The 13,643-nt window shown below is 42.5% G+C and overlaps 2 protein-coding genes and 1 pseudogene across 2 annotated transcripts; 1 reads left to right on the top strand and 2 right to left on the bottom strand.

Moving 5' to 3' along the window:
- Positions 1–18: 18 nt before the first annotated feature.
- On the bottom strand, positions 19–1,363 carry LOC131217295 (uncharacterized). Its single transcript, XM_058212205.1, has 3 exons — positions 1,131–1,363; positions 501–828; positions 19–405 (listed from the first exon to the last, which is right to left on the bottom strand). Exons 1-3 carry the CDS (start codon positions 1,361–1,363, stop codon positions 19–21), a joined length of 948 nt encoding a protein of 315 aa, XP_058068188.1.
- A 2,653-nt stretch (positions 1,364–4,016) lies between these two features.
- On the bottom strand, positions 4,017–4,700 carry LOC131217296 (serine/arginine-rich splicing factor SC35-like). Its single transcript, XM_058212206.1, has one exon. It carries the CDS (start codon positions 4,698–4,700, stop codon positions 4,017–4,019), a length of 684 nt encoding a protein of 227 aa, XP_058068189.1.
- An 809-nt stretch (positions 4,701–5,509) lies between these two features.
- Positions 5,510–10,603, top strand: LOC131217297 (heterogeneous nuclear ribonucleoprotein 1-like; annotated as a pseudogene).
- Positions 10,604–13,643: the final 3,040 nt, after the last annotated feature.

The following is a 13,643-nucleotide window of genomic DNA, read 5'->3' on the forward strand; positions in this document are numbered from 1 at the left end:
CATACTTGACTGCCCAAGCTAACTTAAGACGATCGCATCCATGACTTCTTTCAATCTTCTAATACCCATTCCTCTTTCCTTGATGGTTCTAGCAATCTTTTTCCACGCCAGCCAATGGTGTTTCCTATTCCCATCAGCCCATCCCCAAAAGAAATTTGAGAAGCTTCTTTCAATCTTATCAATTACCTGGCGCGGGATATGCATCGCTGACATGATGTGGATGGGGAGACTACCCAGAATATGACAAAGTAATGTGACTCTACTTGCTTGAGAAATCATTCTACTGGCCCATCTAGAAGTCTTCCTATCCACCTTATCCACTAGAAACTGAAACATCGAAGATCTGATTCTGCCCGAGCAAAGAGGGGCACCCAAATAACTGATATCGTCCTTGGCTTCTGGAACCTAAGGATATGCTCAGTGGATCTAATCCAAGCTGGAGTTAGAGCGTTAGAATAGATGAAACTACTCTTTCGGTGGCTGATTTTTTGACCTGTTACTGCCTGAAATAAGGCCAGAAACTGATTGAGCTGAAGGAGTGACTCCCTCTTTCCGTTAGTGAAGAGCAGAATATCATCGGCGTAGAGTAAATGAGAGGAGATGGGGTAGCCCTGACGCATGGCAAATGGTTGACATCCGCCACTCGCGATCATAAGGTTTAGATTCACTGAAAAAGTCTCCATTGCGATGAGGAATAGAGCAGGGGAGAGGGGGTCCCCTTGTCTCAAACCCCTGTAAGATTTGAAGAATCCCGTCGATTCTCCGTTGATTAGGATGGAGAACCAGTTGTTCCCCCAGCAACTTTTTATGAGCTGGACCCACCTCTGGCTGAACCCGAATTTGAGGAGCACTTGTTTCAGATATTCTTAACTCACCCTATCGTATGCTTTCTCGAGGTCGAGTTTGAGGATGAGATTACCCCCCAAACTTTTCTGTTAATATCTCAAATCACCTCTTGGGCTTGCGCTATGTTTTCTGCTATTGATCTCTCTTGTACGAAGGCACCTTGTTCATGCGATATCATCTTAGGTAATAGAGAGCTTGATCTGTTAGCTAATAGTTTTTTAAAGATTTTATAAATAACGTTACACAAACTTATCGGTCGAAAATCAGCAAAACTAGCGGCTGACTGAGACTTTGGGATAAGACAGATGAGATTTGAATTGAAAGCTCTAGGGAGATCATTGCCAGCCATCAGATCCATCGCCGCTTTAAGGATGTCATCGCCACCAATATCCCAAAAGGTTGCATAGAAGGCCGCCGAGAAGCCATCAGGACCCGCGGCCCTATCTTTAGGTAAAGAAAGGGCCACTGCTTTGACCTCCTCCATCAATGGAGGAGCCAGCAACGCATCATTATCCATCTGATTAATGACCTGAGGGATAACCTAGATGAAATGAGCATCAAAACTTATGGGTTCAGCGTCCTAGAAAAATCTGACCGCTTAGGACTTTATCTCTTGGGGAGTAGAGACCGTATCCCTAGCCGCATTTCTGATCAAGGTGATGGCTGCTCTTCCAACTCTTTCATTGACAGACGAATGAAAAAATTTAGTATTTTTATCTCCCTCCTCGAGCCAGGAATTTCTGGATTTTTGTTTCCAAAAAACCTCCTCCATGAGCTGTAGCTGGTTAAGCTTTTGCTGCACTTCAATGTACTAGTGGGAGAGATCATCCGTAAGGGAAGATTACGTGTTGAAGTCGATTCCTTCTAACTCTTCCTCAGTTTTCTGGATCTGGTGGAAGATATTTCCGAAAGTTTCCATGTTCCACACTCTTAACAATTGTTTAGTTTTTTTTAACTATTAGTTGAACATTAATCATCGGATGAGGGAAGCATACTCCCTCCCACGCCTTTCGAATTTGCTAATAGAAAGAAGCATGAAGAGTCCACATTCTGAGAAATTTGAAAAGCCTAACCTTTGGGGTGTCATGGGAAGGGAAGGCGAGACGAAGTGGAGCATGATCCGAATTGATTCTGGACAGATGTTCGACGTGAAACAGAGGAAACGCGGTCACCCAGCTGGAGTTTAAGGAGCACTCTATCGAGCCTCGCAGATACACGGGCATTACCTTCTCGGTTGTTGCACCATGTAAAATGATTTCCCACGAACCTGGTGTCAAGAAGACCGGCGTTGTGAATCATCTCAGCAAAGTCTGCCATACTCGTTCCATCAGGAGCACGAATCCCTCTCCTTTCTTCTAAATTTGCCACCATATTGAAATCTCCCACAATGGCCCATGCTCCTTGGACCGATCTACTAAGAGTTATAATCTCATTTTACAGTGGCCACCTTTGTATTTTGCAGCACCGAGCATACACAGCCGAGAGAGAGAGATTGGCTCACTCCGGGTTGGGGAATTGAAGGATAAAGTCATCATCTGATTTGAGACCGAGGTCATCACCCCATTCAGCTGATAGTTTCCCCCCCCCCCCCCCCCCATCATCATCATTTGAAACCGAACAATGAAAGCCCAATTTTAGGCCCAACGCTACCCTTTTACCGTCAGATAGCATGGGTTCCAGGATCGCCAGAAGGTAAGGATTATATCTCTTAACCATCTTAACCATTTGTTTGAGTGATTTGACCGTAGGCGCATTCCCAACTCCGTGCACATTCCATATAATCGCATCATCCATCCGTAACACATCCTGAATTCACTGCCCGACACTTCAATTTTCGTAATCTGCTGTACCATTTGCCCGTAGATTGAAGTTTCGCCTTAGGCATGCTATTCTGCTTTCTAATATTTCTGGCCACTCTGGGATGAGGTGGAACTTGAATTGGGAACAGAGAATCAGCCAGTTGTAGTGGTAGATGGATAACTAAGGAATCAGTGGAGACACGAGGGGATGAATTGGATTTCTCTTGTTCGAAGAATGTAGAGAGATCCACCGTAATGTCACCCAGCTTATCTTCTGAGTCGCAGTTCCTATTACCGAACTCCTCTATACTAGTCCAACAGTCGTGAGAGGGCCTGCTAGAAACCCGACTACTAAAGTTCTTATTCAATTGAAGTGGCGAACAGCCTTCCGAGCGAGCTTTGTTATGTCTCAGGAAGCATCTGGAGGAGGTGGGAAAGGCATCCATTATCGCTTGAATGGGGCGTGAAGTAGAGCATGGATTTGCTGATGTAGGAGTCCTCAGAGATGCTGAAGCAGTAGGGCTTAGTTGAGCATTTGGAGACTACTTGTAGTTGTCATAAGCAGGGCTAGTAGGGCATGGATCTGCTGATGTAGGGGTCCTCTGAGATGCTGAAGCAGGAGGGCTCAGTTGAGCGTCTGGAGACTGCCTGTAGTTGTCATAAGCAGGGCTAGTGGCAGGTTGAAAGGACTCAAGAGATGGTTCTGAGGATTGGGAAGGTATTGGGAGGGCATTGGGGGCTTAAGAGGCTGGAGGAGTAGGATTAGTTGTACTAGGGAGTTCAAGCATAAGGATAGGTTGGTCGGTTTTGGAAGGGCAGGGGTTGAAGGGAGCGAATGTTGAGGGGGGAGCAAGCCTGGGGTATTAAAGTAGAAGGGTGGGCTGGTTACCAAGTAGAGGGCAAAGGAGGGTGAGGGTCTGATCTGAGGGGGGAACAGGAGGAGAAGGCTAGATAGGAATTGTGCCGAACTGAGCCAAAAATGGGGAAGACTTTCCCAAGGACCACCATGAATCTGAGCTTGTGAATGAGAAGGGTTGGAGACGGTTGAATACGAATCCTAGCAAAACCTTGGAACACTCCCAGTGTGGCCAGACTGTCTATCTCTAGAACTTTACCAAAGCTTCTGGCCATGCTTTCGATGGCCTCTGGGAACCAAGCATGGGGTGGGATACTAAACAGACAGATCCAGACCCCTTGACGTAGAGCAGCCAATTCCTGCTTCCAGATTTCAGCAGTCAAAATCCTCATTTTCTGGTGGAGGTTAAGATTTGCAACAAACATCGACCTCTCTTCTTTGGACTGGAATTTCAGGAGAATCTGGAGAGTAGCCACTCTAGTAAAGTCTACCTGAAGTCAGGCAAATGGTGATTCTCAGAAGACATCGATGAGATGAAGGATGGAGACACCTTCTTCCTCAACCGTAGTGATAAGGGCACAGGAGAGAGACCGCAAGATACGCTTGACCGCATGGTCATTAGTCTGAATCATGGAAGGGATTGGGATCTCCCTACCAGGCTGAGGAGGTATGGGCATATTTACTTCCGGCCCGTCTCTCACCGGACGCCTCGACCGTAAAACTTCCTTATATGAAGGCGCCCTGAGAGGATCTGACACCCGGTACGCAGGGCTTCTACTCGGATCAGAATCTTGAGCATCAGACGTCCCATTAGCGTATGCATATTTCCTTAGAGGAGGCTTGTTAGGGATAGATGTGGCTGGATCTAGGTGATTTTGTTTCTGGGATGAACCTCGACTCTGTTTCTTTGACCAATCAATGTGCACTATCCGACCATCAATCTTTCTATCATGGAGACATTGAATGGCGTTGAATGCCTCTTGTTCATAAACAAAATGAATGAATGTGAATCCTCTGGATCGGTTGAGGTTCCTATTCCAAGGGATGAAAACATCTTTGAGCTTCCCAAATCTTCCGAAAATAGGATGGAGATCATCTATTGATGTGTCGTAAGAGAGATTTGCAGCGAAAATGGAAAAAGGGGAGCGTGGCAATTTTTGAGGGTCAACGCTTGTCCACGAGGGGTCTCGTTCCTCCATTTTCGAAGGAATTCGCTCTCAGATCAATTCCTAAGTTGATAACTCAATTAGAACTAAATTCTGATCCATTCTAATTGAAAGATATAATAGTAAATTCAATAAAAAAAATCCAATATAGATTAGAATTATGATAGGTTGGTCTCTCGTGAAGATTTAGGTAATCAATCGTAGGGAATCAAAATTATTGTAATCGGAAGCAAGAATAGATCTATCAATTTTACATATTAATTCTTTCTCCTATCTAGGAATTCAATCACATCCAACCATAATTCAACATGAAAACCTAAAAACTTTAATTGAAAATGAATTAAATATAAATAAGCCATCAAAAGGTTTAGCCCTTAGCCTTATCTAAGAGACTAGCCAATCATGACTAATAGCTTAAACAAAATAGAAAGAAATCAAACTAGAACTGAAGTTTCGACAGTGGAACGATGCTAGGAAAGCTTCCTCTCCACAATCTCCTTCTCCAAAATCCTAGATTGATGATTACAGACATATAAAAGAGCCCTTGTAATAGTTTTAGAGATTCAATTTATGCACCCATCTAGAAATTTCACAAACCAACTTAAAGTTATGCAGTTGCACATATCGTCGACCTATTGTATGTGTTGATTTGTTGACGACATCGATTGAAAGTTCACAAAATTGTATAGTAACTAACTTTTGAATTTCCTCCCCTCTAGCTCTCAGCAGCAGCAATGGCTTCCTCTGCTGCTTCTCTAATCCTCCCTTCTATCTCTTCCAAAATCCTAATCCTCTCTAAAACCTCCTTTCCTTCTCTCTCTTCCTTCCCATCTTTCAAAACCATGAAACCTATCTCATTCTCAGTTTCCCAATCTCTCTCTATAAAACCCTCGTCGACGAGGAGTTTTTGTTCGTCGGCTTTCATCCAAAGAGTCGCTGTCTCATCTCAATATGTGCAGGAAGAAGAAGAAGCAGAAGAGGGGGAGGAGGCGAATTTCCCTTCGGAGCTGAAACACTTTGTTGGGAATCTTCCCTTTAGCGTCAATAGTGCGGAGCTTGCTGGGTTGTTCAAGTAAGCTAGGGTGGTCAAGAAGGTCGAGGTTATTTATGACAAACTGACGGGAAGAAGTCGAGGGTTTGGGTCGTGACAATGTCTACACCTAAGGAAGTTGAAGCAGTTGCATAGCATTTCAATGGCTATGAACTTGATGGGAGAGCACTAAGGGTGATCAATTCTGGACCCCCACCTTGGAAGGATGATCTTTCGGCGGGGGAAATTTTGATTCTGCCAACCGGGTATATGTAGGTAATCTTTCATGGGGTGTAGATGATTTAGCTCTCGAGTCCCTCTTTAGCAAACAAGGGAAGGTTATGGAGGCCAAGGTGGTGTATGACAGGGAAAGTGGTGGATCAAGAGGTTTTGGCTTCGTCACATACAGCTCTGCTGATGAGGTTGATAGTGCAATTTCTTCACTTGATGGGGGTGGACTTGAAGGGTAGGGCAATCAGAGTTACTATGGCAGAGTCGAGGCCTAGGCAACAGTTTTGATCCCCCATCATTTTCCTGGTTTCTCCAACTGAAGAAAAATACTTTTGGTTCTTGTAATGAGTGTATGCTTTTGATAGTGTGTTTAATTTCATCTTTTTACCAAAACATCTTTAAAAAATGCTCATAGATTGTGTTTCCCTCAAAAAAAAAAAAAAAAAAAACCTTTTGAATTTCCTCCTCATATCGATCGGTGGACCAGTCAAAAGTCCTTATATTTATCTAAAGAGTTGTTGTTGTATTTCGACACTGCTCGATCACTCTTCCCGATCAATCGAGACGTCTTCGATCGGTCGAACCCGACTATCGATTGCTGGATCGAAGCTCTAAAGATTTTCCTGTTCTTTCGTAGCTTGATTTTCGGTTGCTCTCACCACTTTGACACTTCTTTTCCTTTGATGCTTAACACTTTGAATCATCACTTCTTATCTCCAAATCTTTAACTCTTCATCGTCAATTCTTTTGAGTTTTAATTCTTCATCTTTAAGAAAATATTCATCCTTAGTATTTGAAGTACCTCACATGTAGAAAATGTGTATAATTAGATCAATTGAGGCTTTGAATAAGTCTTTGAATGCATGAGAAACTAGTATAATTGAAAAGATAACTATGCAATATTTTAGTCTTAACACCACCATAATGATTATAAGAAATCCACTCCAACCATTAGATGCCATGAAAGCACTTAGGCCTAGGGCCCAAAAATAAGATAATCCATGATTCAGGTGGGTCACATCAAGAGATATAATTTAGAGTGTTCATCGCCATGTACACTCTTTCCAATATTATAGTACACCTGGATAAAAAATAGGCCTGATTTTTAAGTCATGCGCCTAAAATGGATGATGCACTCAATGCTCGAAGTGGATTTCAAAAACACAACAGGGTGGTCCCACCCATGAGACAAAATCCTTCCCTAGTAGAGACAATTGGGATGGGAGGCCATTCGATTAGGTTAGGGCGTTACTGCATTAGATAAATCCTAGACCATGAGCCCACCTTTTTTTTAAAAAAATAATATTAATTTGATTTATATCTTAAATCTTTGTGGCGACAGACGGTACATTCAGGCTGACCCATCACAACAAAAAGGAGGTCATGCCAGCCCATCGTAACCTCTAACCCTTACACTATTAACTCTCCCTAACCGCCTAGGACCCGACTGGTCTAGAACAAGCTCGCCCCGGGTAAGGAGCAGAACGGCCGAAACCGCAAAAAATTCCCTATCCAACTGATTGGCACTAACCAAGCGAGCCAAGCCATCAATCACGTTATTGGCATCCCTTGGGATGTGCTCAATTGAGACTTAGGCGATGCCCCAAATTAAATCAAAACGTTTCTTCCCGTAGTAGATATTCCATGGGACTCGACCTTCCTTAGAGAACAAGTCCACTACCGCTAACGAGTCACCTTCTACCTCCACTCTACTTAACTCATGATCCAAACATAGATTCAGCCCGTCCACCACTGCTTTAGCTTTGGCTTGAAAGTTGGACCCCACACCATAGCCTTTGGTAAATGCAAATATAAGTTCCTTTATTTCATCTCTACAAACTCTCCCACTATACTATCCCAAGTACCCTTCTACATTCAATTTAATCCATCCCTCCATCAGTCACCTCCATTTGACTATTGATAGTGGCCTATTATCTTGCCTTGGAGAGAGCCCCAAATCCTGGACAACCTTCATGATATTTCGATCTCTATAGGGCGGGAGCAGGAAATAGGTAGCAATGTGGGTAAACCAACTACAGATCCTAGCAATTGTCGGGTCCACTCTAATCTAGGTGTCTTCAAAGCACGTGCCGTTTCTTGTGATCCAAATCTCCCATAGAATGAGAGCGGGTGTCTTCAAAGCGCGTGCCGTTTCTTGTGTTCAAAATCTCCCATAAAATGAGAGCAGGGCCAGGCCTCGCAGAATCCCTATACTGTACTTGTCGCTGGCCCACCTTGATATATGCGTTGCATATCCACTCCATCCATTCGTTTTTCCAGCTCATTTTAAGGGCGTGAGCCAAAAATGATACAGATACAAATCTCAAGTGGACCATGCCATAGGACACCGTGGTGGTTAAACGCCCACCATTAGAAATTTCTTAGAGCACATCAGAACATTTATTTGCCATCCAACCTATTGATGAGGTCACACAGACCTAAATGAAGTGAAAACTCAAATATCAACTTGATCGAAATTTTGTGGCCCCCAAAAATCTTTTAATGGCTGATCAACACTACTTCCCATGGTGTGGTCCACCTGAAATTTGGATCTGCTTCATTTTCTCCCTATTACTTAAAATGAATTAGAAAAATATATTGATGCATGGTTATACAAGACAGACATCAAGGTGGGGCACCACAGGTTAAATGCTAAGAGGCCAACCTGAAGAGTTGGTGAAAGATGCTGGGAATACGATGAGACGTGATTTTAGTGATTTATTGGAGCCAAGTACGTACTCGGTCATCTGCAACCAGTCTCCAGGCGAGGGGATGGATGAGAATGGATGGGGAAAAACATATTTTTACCCTCTACCATAAATTAGGAAGTACGATTTTGTAAATATAAACTTTTAAGGCATTTCATGGTAAAACTTATATGAAAGAGGAATTTTTACCCTCCAACATAAATTTTTCAGATCCCTCCGTTCTCGATCATGTTCTTCAGGACAAGCACACCATTGATGGAAGGACGGTGGAGGCTAAAAGGGCATTGTCAAGAGAAGAACAGCACACCTCTCGATCTGGAAACCCCAATGCAGGGAGAAATGTTCCAGGTGGCGGCAATATTAATACCAAGAAGATATTCGTTGGAGGGCTACCTCCCACTTTAACAGAAGAAGGATTCCGTCAATATTTTGAGAATTACGGCCAAGTAACTGATGCAGTAGTAATGTATGATCAAACCACCCAACGTCCTCGTGGATTCGGTTTTATCTCCTTTGATACTGAGGATGCTGTCGATAGAGTTCTACACAAGTCCTTCCATGAGTTGAACGGAAAACTTGTGGAAGTCAAACGTGCTCTTCCAAAAGATGCAAATCCTGGCAGTGGTGGCCGCTCTACTGGTAGTGGGGGCTATCAGAGCTATGGTGGTTCTGGTGTCAACACCAGCTCATATGATGGTAATGCTAATAGGTACATGCAGCCTCAGGCGTCTGGAGGTGGTTTTCCGGCATATGGTTCTTCCGCCTATGGTACACCTGGCTATGGATATGGTGCAGCAAGTAATGGCGTTGGTTATGGCGGTTATGGCGTTGGTGGCTATGGTAGTGCTAATGCTGGGTATGGTGGCCCTGCCGGGGCCTATGGAAAAGCTCCTAATCCGGGTTATGTTAGTGGCCCACCTGGTGCCCCAAGAAGCCCATGGAACAATCAAGCTTCTTCTGGATATGGCTCTGCTGGCTATGGTGCAAATACAGGGTATGGAGCTGCAGGTTGGAATGGTCCTGGTTCAGCTGTTGCTGGTAGTGCTGGGACTGTTCCTGCACAATCAGGCCAATCTCCAGGTGGGGCCACGGGTTATGGGAACCAGGGATACGGTTATGGTGGTTATGGTGGGAACTAACGGTATGCTAATCCTAGCAGCTATGGTGCTGTAGGGGGGCGTGCTTCAAGCACCTCAAATGCTAATGCTGGTGGTGGTGGGGGAGACCAACAGGGGGCAGGTACTGGTTACATGGGCAGTGGCTATGGTGATGATGAAGTTTGAAAATATTGACACTTAATTTCTTATTGTTGTCTTGGAAGAATATTTCTTTTACAATTGTTTGAATGGAAATATATAGAATTTATTCTAGCTGTTACAGAAATTTCTAGCTGTCACAAGCAGATGTGCAGCCTAATAATCAGGATAAGATTGATCTTGTGCATGATTTGAGGAGTCCTCCGTTATAACAGATGTTCAGCCTAATAATTAGGCTAAGAGTGATCTTGTGCTTGATTTGATGAGTTCTCTGTTATAGGTGATGCCAATGGGAATTCTGGCTATATGAATGCAGGAGGAAGGGGTGATGGCTATGTTGCCACCCAGGTAAATGGCCCCTCTGGTGGTTATGGTGGTGGCTATGGAGGTGCTCAGTCCAGGCAGGCTCAACAGTAGTAAAATGCAGCTGGCTGCGACGTCAACTGGGTATTACTTATTTTGAGGAATCTTCCTTTTCTTACTCCCGAAATCTGGTTCGGATTGTTATCTCGCTCGTGGAGGGATAGCTTGTGCAGATGAAAGCGGATTTTGGGACTGGTTGGATTGCTTGAATCCCAGTAGTTAGCAGTGGTAGCTATTTTTCTAGTATATAATGAGTAGTTCTGAGGAGTAGCACATACCTCTCTTTAGTTTTTGTCTTGAAGTGCAGTTTGTTATGTTTGGCTTGTTTACTTGCGCCTGCTTTAGCTATATTCTGGAGCCTTTTCCCCGTCTCTAGTGTTAAAGCTAGAGTAGCTCGTATTAGACTATTTACCTTGTGTGCTTGGATACTTATGGTGTTTTTTTTTTTCTAAATAATATGGCATTAAGCATTCTGATAAATAAATAAATAAATAAATAAATAAATAAACAAAGAGGAATTTTTAGGTAAAGGAATAAAATGCAATCCAAAAAGAACTTATTTTTTTTAATGGAATTTCATAATCTTTGTTACAGTCGAACAAAGAATGAAAAGCAACAGTGGAGACACTTGGTAAAAGAATCACGCCCTTGTAAGGCGACATTGATCAACTGAAGTAGAAGATTGACCGGCCGGATTCTCCCATGACAAAGGACATGGTGGGTTGACCCTAAAATTATGGGATCTGTAAGTTGACCATCATCAGTCCAGCATTTCTTGCTGATAGGTCCACATTACTACATGTTCGAATCAAATGAACCGTTCCATACAGTCGTTCCCCCCATATGGGCCATGAACCATAGAGTGCCCATTGGTTGGACAGCTTGGATAATATGATTGTGTGAGCCCTGCCAACAACGAATGCTTGGACGGCCTAAGTACAGACACCCAGTCAGTTACATGAGTAGCTTTGGGAGGTTGTCTAATCCCATACATGCGTGGCACTCATGTGCTTGATCCAAGCCTTAATCATGCGCCCTGGGGTGTATGGCCAGTGCCCTAAGATCAAGCCAACATCAAGTCAGTCATGTGTCGTCGTGTTGCAGCTGTTGTCGAGTTACTCCGCCTTCTCATGATCCTTGTCAAGTTGTCATATTACCAACAAACCTTGTTTAGCCGGTTTGCTACTGGAATTTTGGGCGTTTACGGTATTTATGGATTGTTTTTGTTAGAACTGGTTATATATCAGCCGGTCTAATTTCGGAACTGGTTACTGTTGGAATTGCAAACCAAAGCCCAGCAATTGCTATGACTGTTCATCTTCCAAAGCACAGCAACACTTCCCATGGAGATGCTCTTGGAAGATGAAAATGCTTGTGTATTTTATAGGAACATTTAAGTGTTAGAAGCTCCTAGCAGGGCCAATTTGTCTTTTCACCCTACATTCAAATGCCTATTAGAGGAACACTTGTTGGCGAGTGATGGGGGCCCTGACAAAATTTTTTGGCGAAGCTTCAACCTCCCTTTGCCTATAAGAGGAACACTTGTCCTCGATAGCACAAGGCTTGGCTCCATGAGACGGCCTTAGCCGGCTCTTCTCTGTTCTCTTCCCCTTCTCTATTCCTTTTGCCTTTTCTTGTTCGAAGTCTTTGTTCATAGCTTCTTGTCACGATAGAAGCGGTCCGTGGTCTTTTTGTTCCAGCCCTCCCGAAATACTGTACATTTCTCTGTTCAATGAAATTTCTGGCATTGGCACAAAAAAAAAAAGAAAAAAAAAAAGAAAAAAAAAAAGAAAAGAAAAGAAAAAAAGCCTATAAATTGGCATCTTGTGTATCCGGTTGTAGCAAGCAAAGCAAGCAAGTCAATAGCAAGTGTGAGAAGTTTGTAGCAGCAAAACAGTTTAAGAGAATAAAAAATTCTGTTTTTCTTCTCTCTTTCTTCCTTCTGCATCAAATTTCTAAGTTGTGCTAAGGCTTTGTAAAGCAAAGAAAATTTTGTTATTTTGAAGCAAAGAAAAGCTGTGGCTTATACAGCCAACAAACTGGTATCAGAGCCTAGTTGTTTTTTTTTTTTTTGGAAGAAGTTTCCAGCAATTGTTTCAGCCAAGTACAGATTTTTTTTCCTGAAGAAAAAAATCTGTTCAAAAATCAGATTGCAAAGCCAAGTTTTTTTTTCAGGTTGAAGTTGCCAGCAATTTTTTCAGCCCCCAAAAAAAAAAAAAAAAAAAAGAAAAGCAGATTTCAAGAAAAAAATCTGTCCAAAAAAAATAAAAATCAGATTTTAGCAGTTTTTTCGACAAAAAATCAGATTTCAAAAGTTTTTTTTTTTCGGCTAAAAAAATCAGTTTTCAAAAGTTTTTCTAGCTAAGAAAAAAATTGTTTTCTATTTCATCTCTCTCCCTTCATTTTTTAAAAAAATAAAATCAATCATTCCTTCTTTAAAAAATAAAAAAAGATGGCCAGCTCAATCCAGCCACAGGTTCCTAAGTTGTCTAAAGACGATTATGAAAAGTGGTGTGTTCACTCCCTAAGTATAGGGTTGTGACGTAGTAATAAACTCGGTAAGACCGAGGTCGAATCCACAGGGACTGAAACTTGTACGTGATCTGGAACTAACTAGATCTAGAACTAGCAAAAGATGTAATCTCAATCAAATAGAATTTAATGAATAATTGTGGGATAATTATCGAAACTTAAGGAATTCAGAGGAAGGAAACTAGGGATTCAGAGGATCCACTTGTAGAGATCAGGGAGATCTTATGCCTGCATTAAGAATTATGGAATTTAAACTGAACTTACTTGATCTGGTTTTCAAGAGATGAAAGGTATATAAATTAGAATGAATTCCATCATCTAACTATGCCTAGGAGATAAAGCAAACAACAGGATTAAACTAATTACCAACCAATCAACAGTGCATGAAAGTTAGGAAGGGTACCATCATTCAACCATGCCCAGGAGATGATGGTGAACAACAGGGCTTCCTGGTGTCATAAAAAAGGGAAAAAGAAATATTCAAGGCCATTGCAGACCCATTGTAATTTCAATCACAACAGACCATTAAAGACTAAAAACATTCCTTCCATAATCAAATAAAAACAAATTCAGTCCATGAATTTACATTAACAGCATAGAGTAGAACCTCCCATCTCGCTACAGGCTTCACCTCTTAGCCCTAGCTAAGGGGTTTAGCCACACATGAATGGGCTAAAATAAACAAATAAACCAAAGAAAAAGAAGAAAAGAAAAAGAACACAGCAAATATATTAAAATCAAGAAAAACTTCTCTTCTCTTTCTCTCTCTCTCCCGTTCCAGCTTCCAGCTTCCTATCCTTCCAGCCACGGCTCCTCCTTCAATGCTCCCCCCCTTTCTTTTCTTCTGTTTTTCTCC

This window comes from Magnolia sinica, chromosome 10, assembly GCF_029962835.1.
Source record: "Magnolia sinica isolate HGM2019 chromosome 10, MsV1, whole genome shotgun sequence".
In the NCBI taxonomy this organism is placed as follows: domain Eukaryota; kingdom Viridiplantae; phylum Streptophyta; class Magnoliopsida; order Magnoliales; family Magnoliaceae; genus Magnolia; species Magnolia sinica.

Excerpts from the sequence above, each read along its gene's own strand:
- LOC131217295 (XM_058212205.1), bottom strand. The coding sequence starts at position 1,363 with ATGGATAATGATGCGTTGCTGGCTCCTCCATTGATGGAGGAGGTCAAA. Across the intron at positions 829-1,130 it reads TGTCTTATCCCAAAGTCTCA|CCAGAGGTGGGTCCAGCTCA; the intron begins GTCAGCCGCTAG and ends ATTCGGGTTCAG. Across the intron at positions 406-500 it reads TTCTGGCCTTATTTCAGGCA|GTTCCAGAAGCCAAGGACGA; the intron begins GTAACAGGTCAA and ends GCATATCCTTAG.
- LOC131217296 (XM_058212206.1), bottom strand. The coding sequence starts at position 4,700 with ATGGAGGAACGAGACCCCTCGTGGACAAGCGTTGACCCTCAAAAATTG.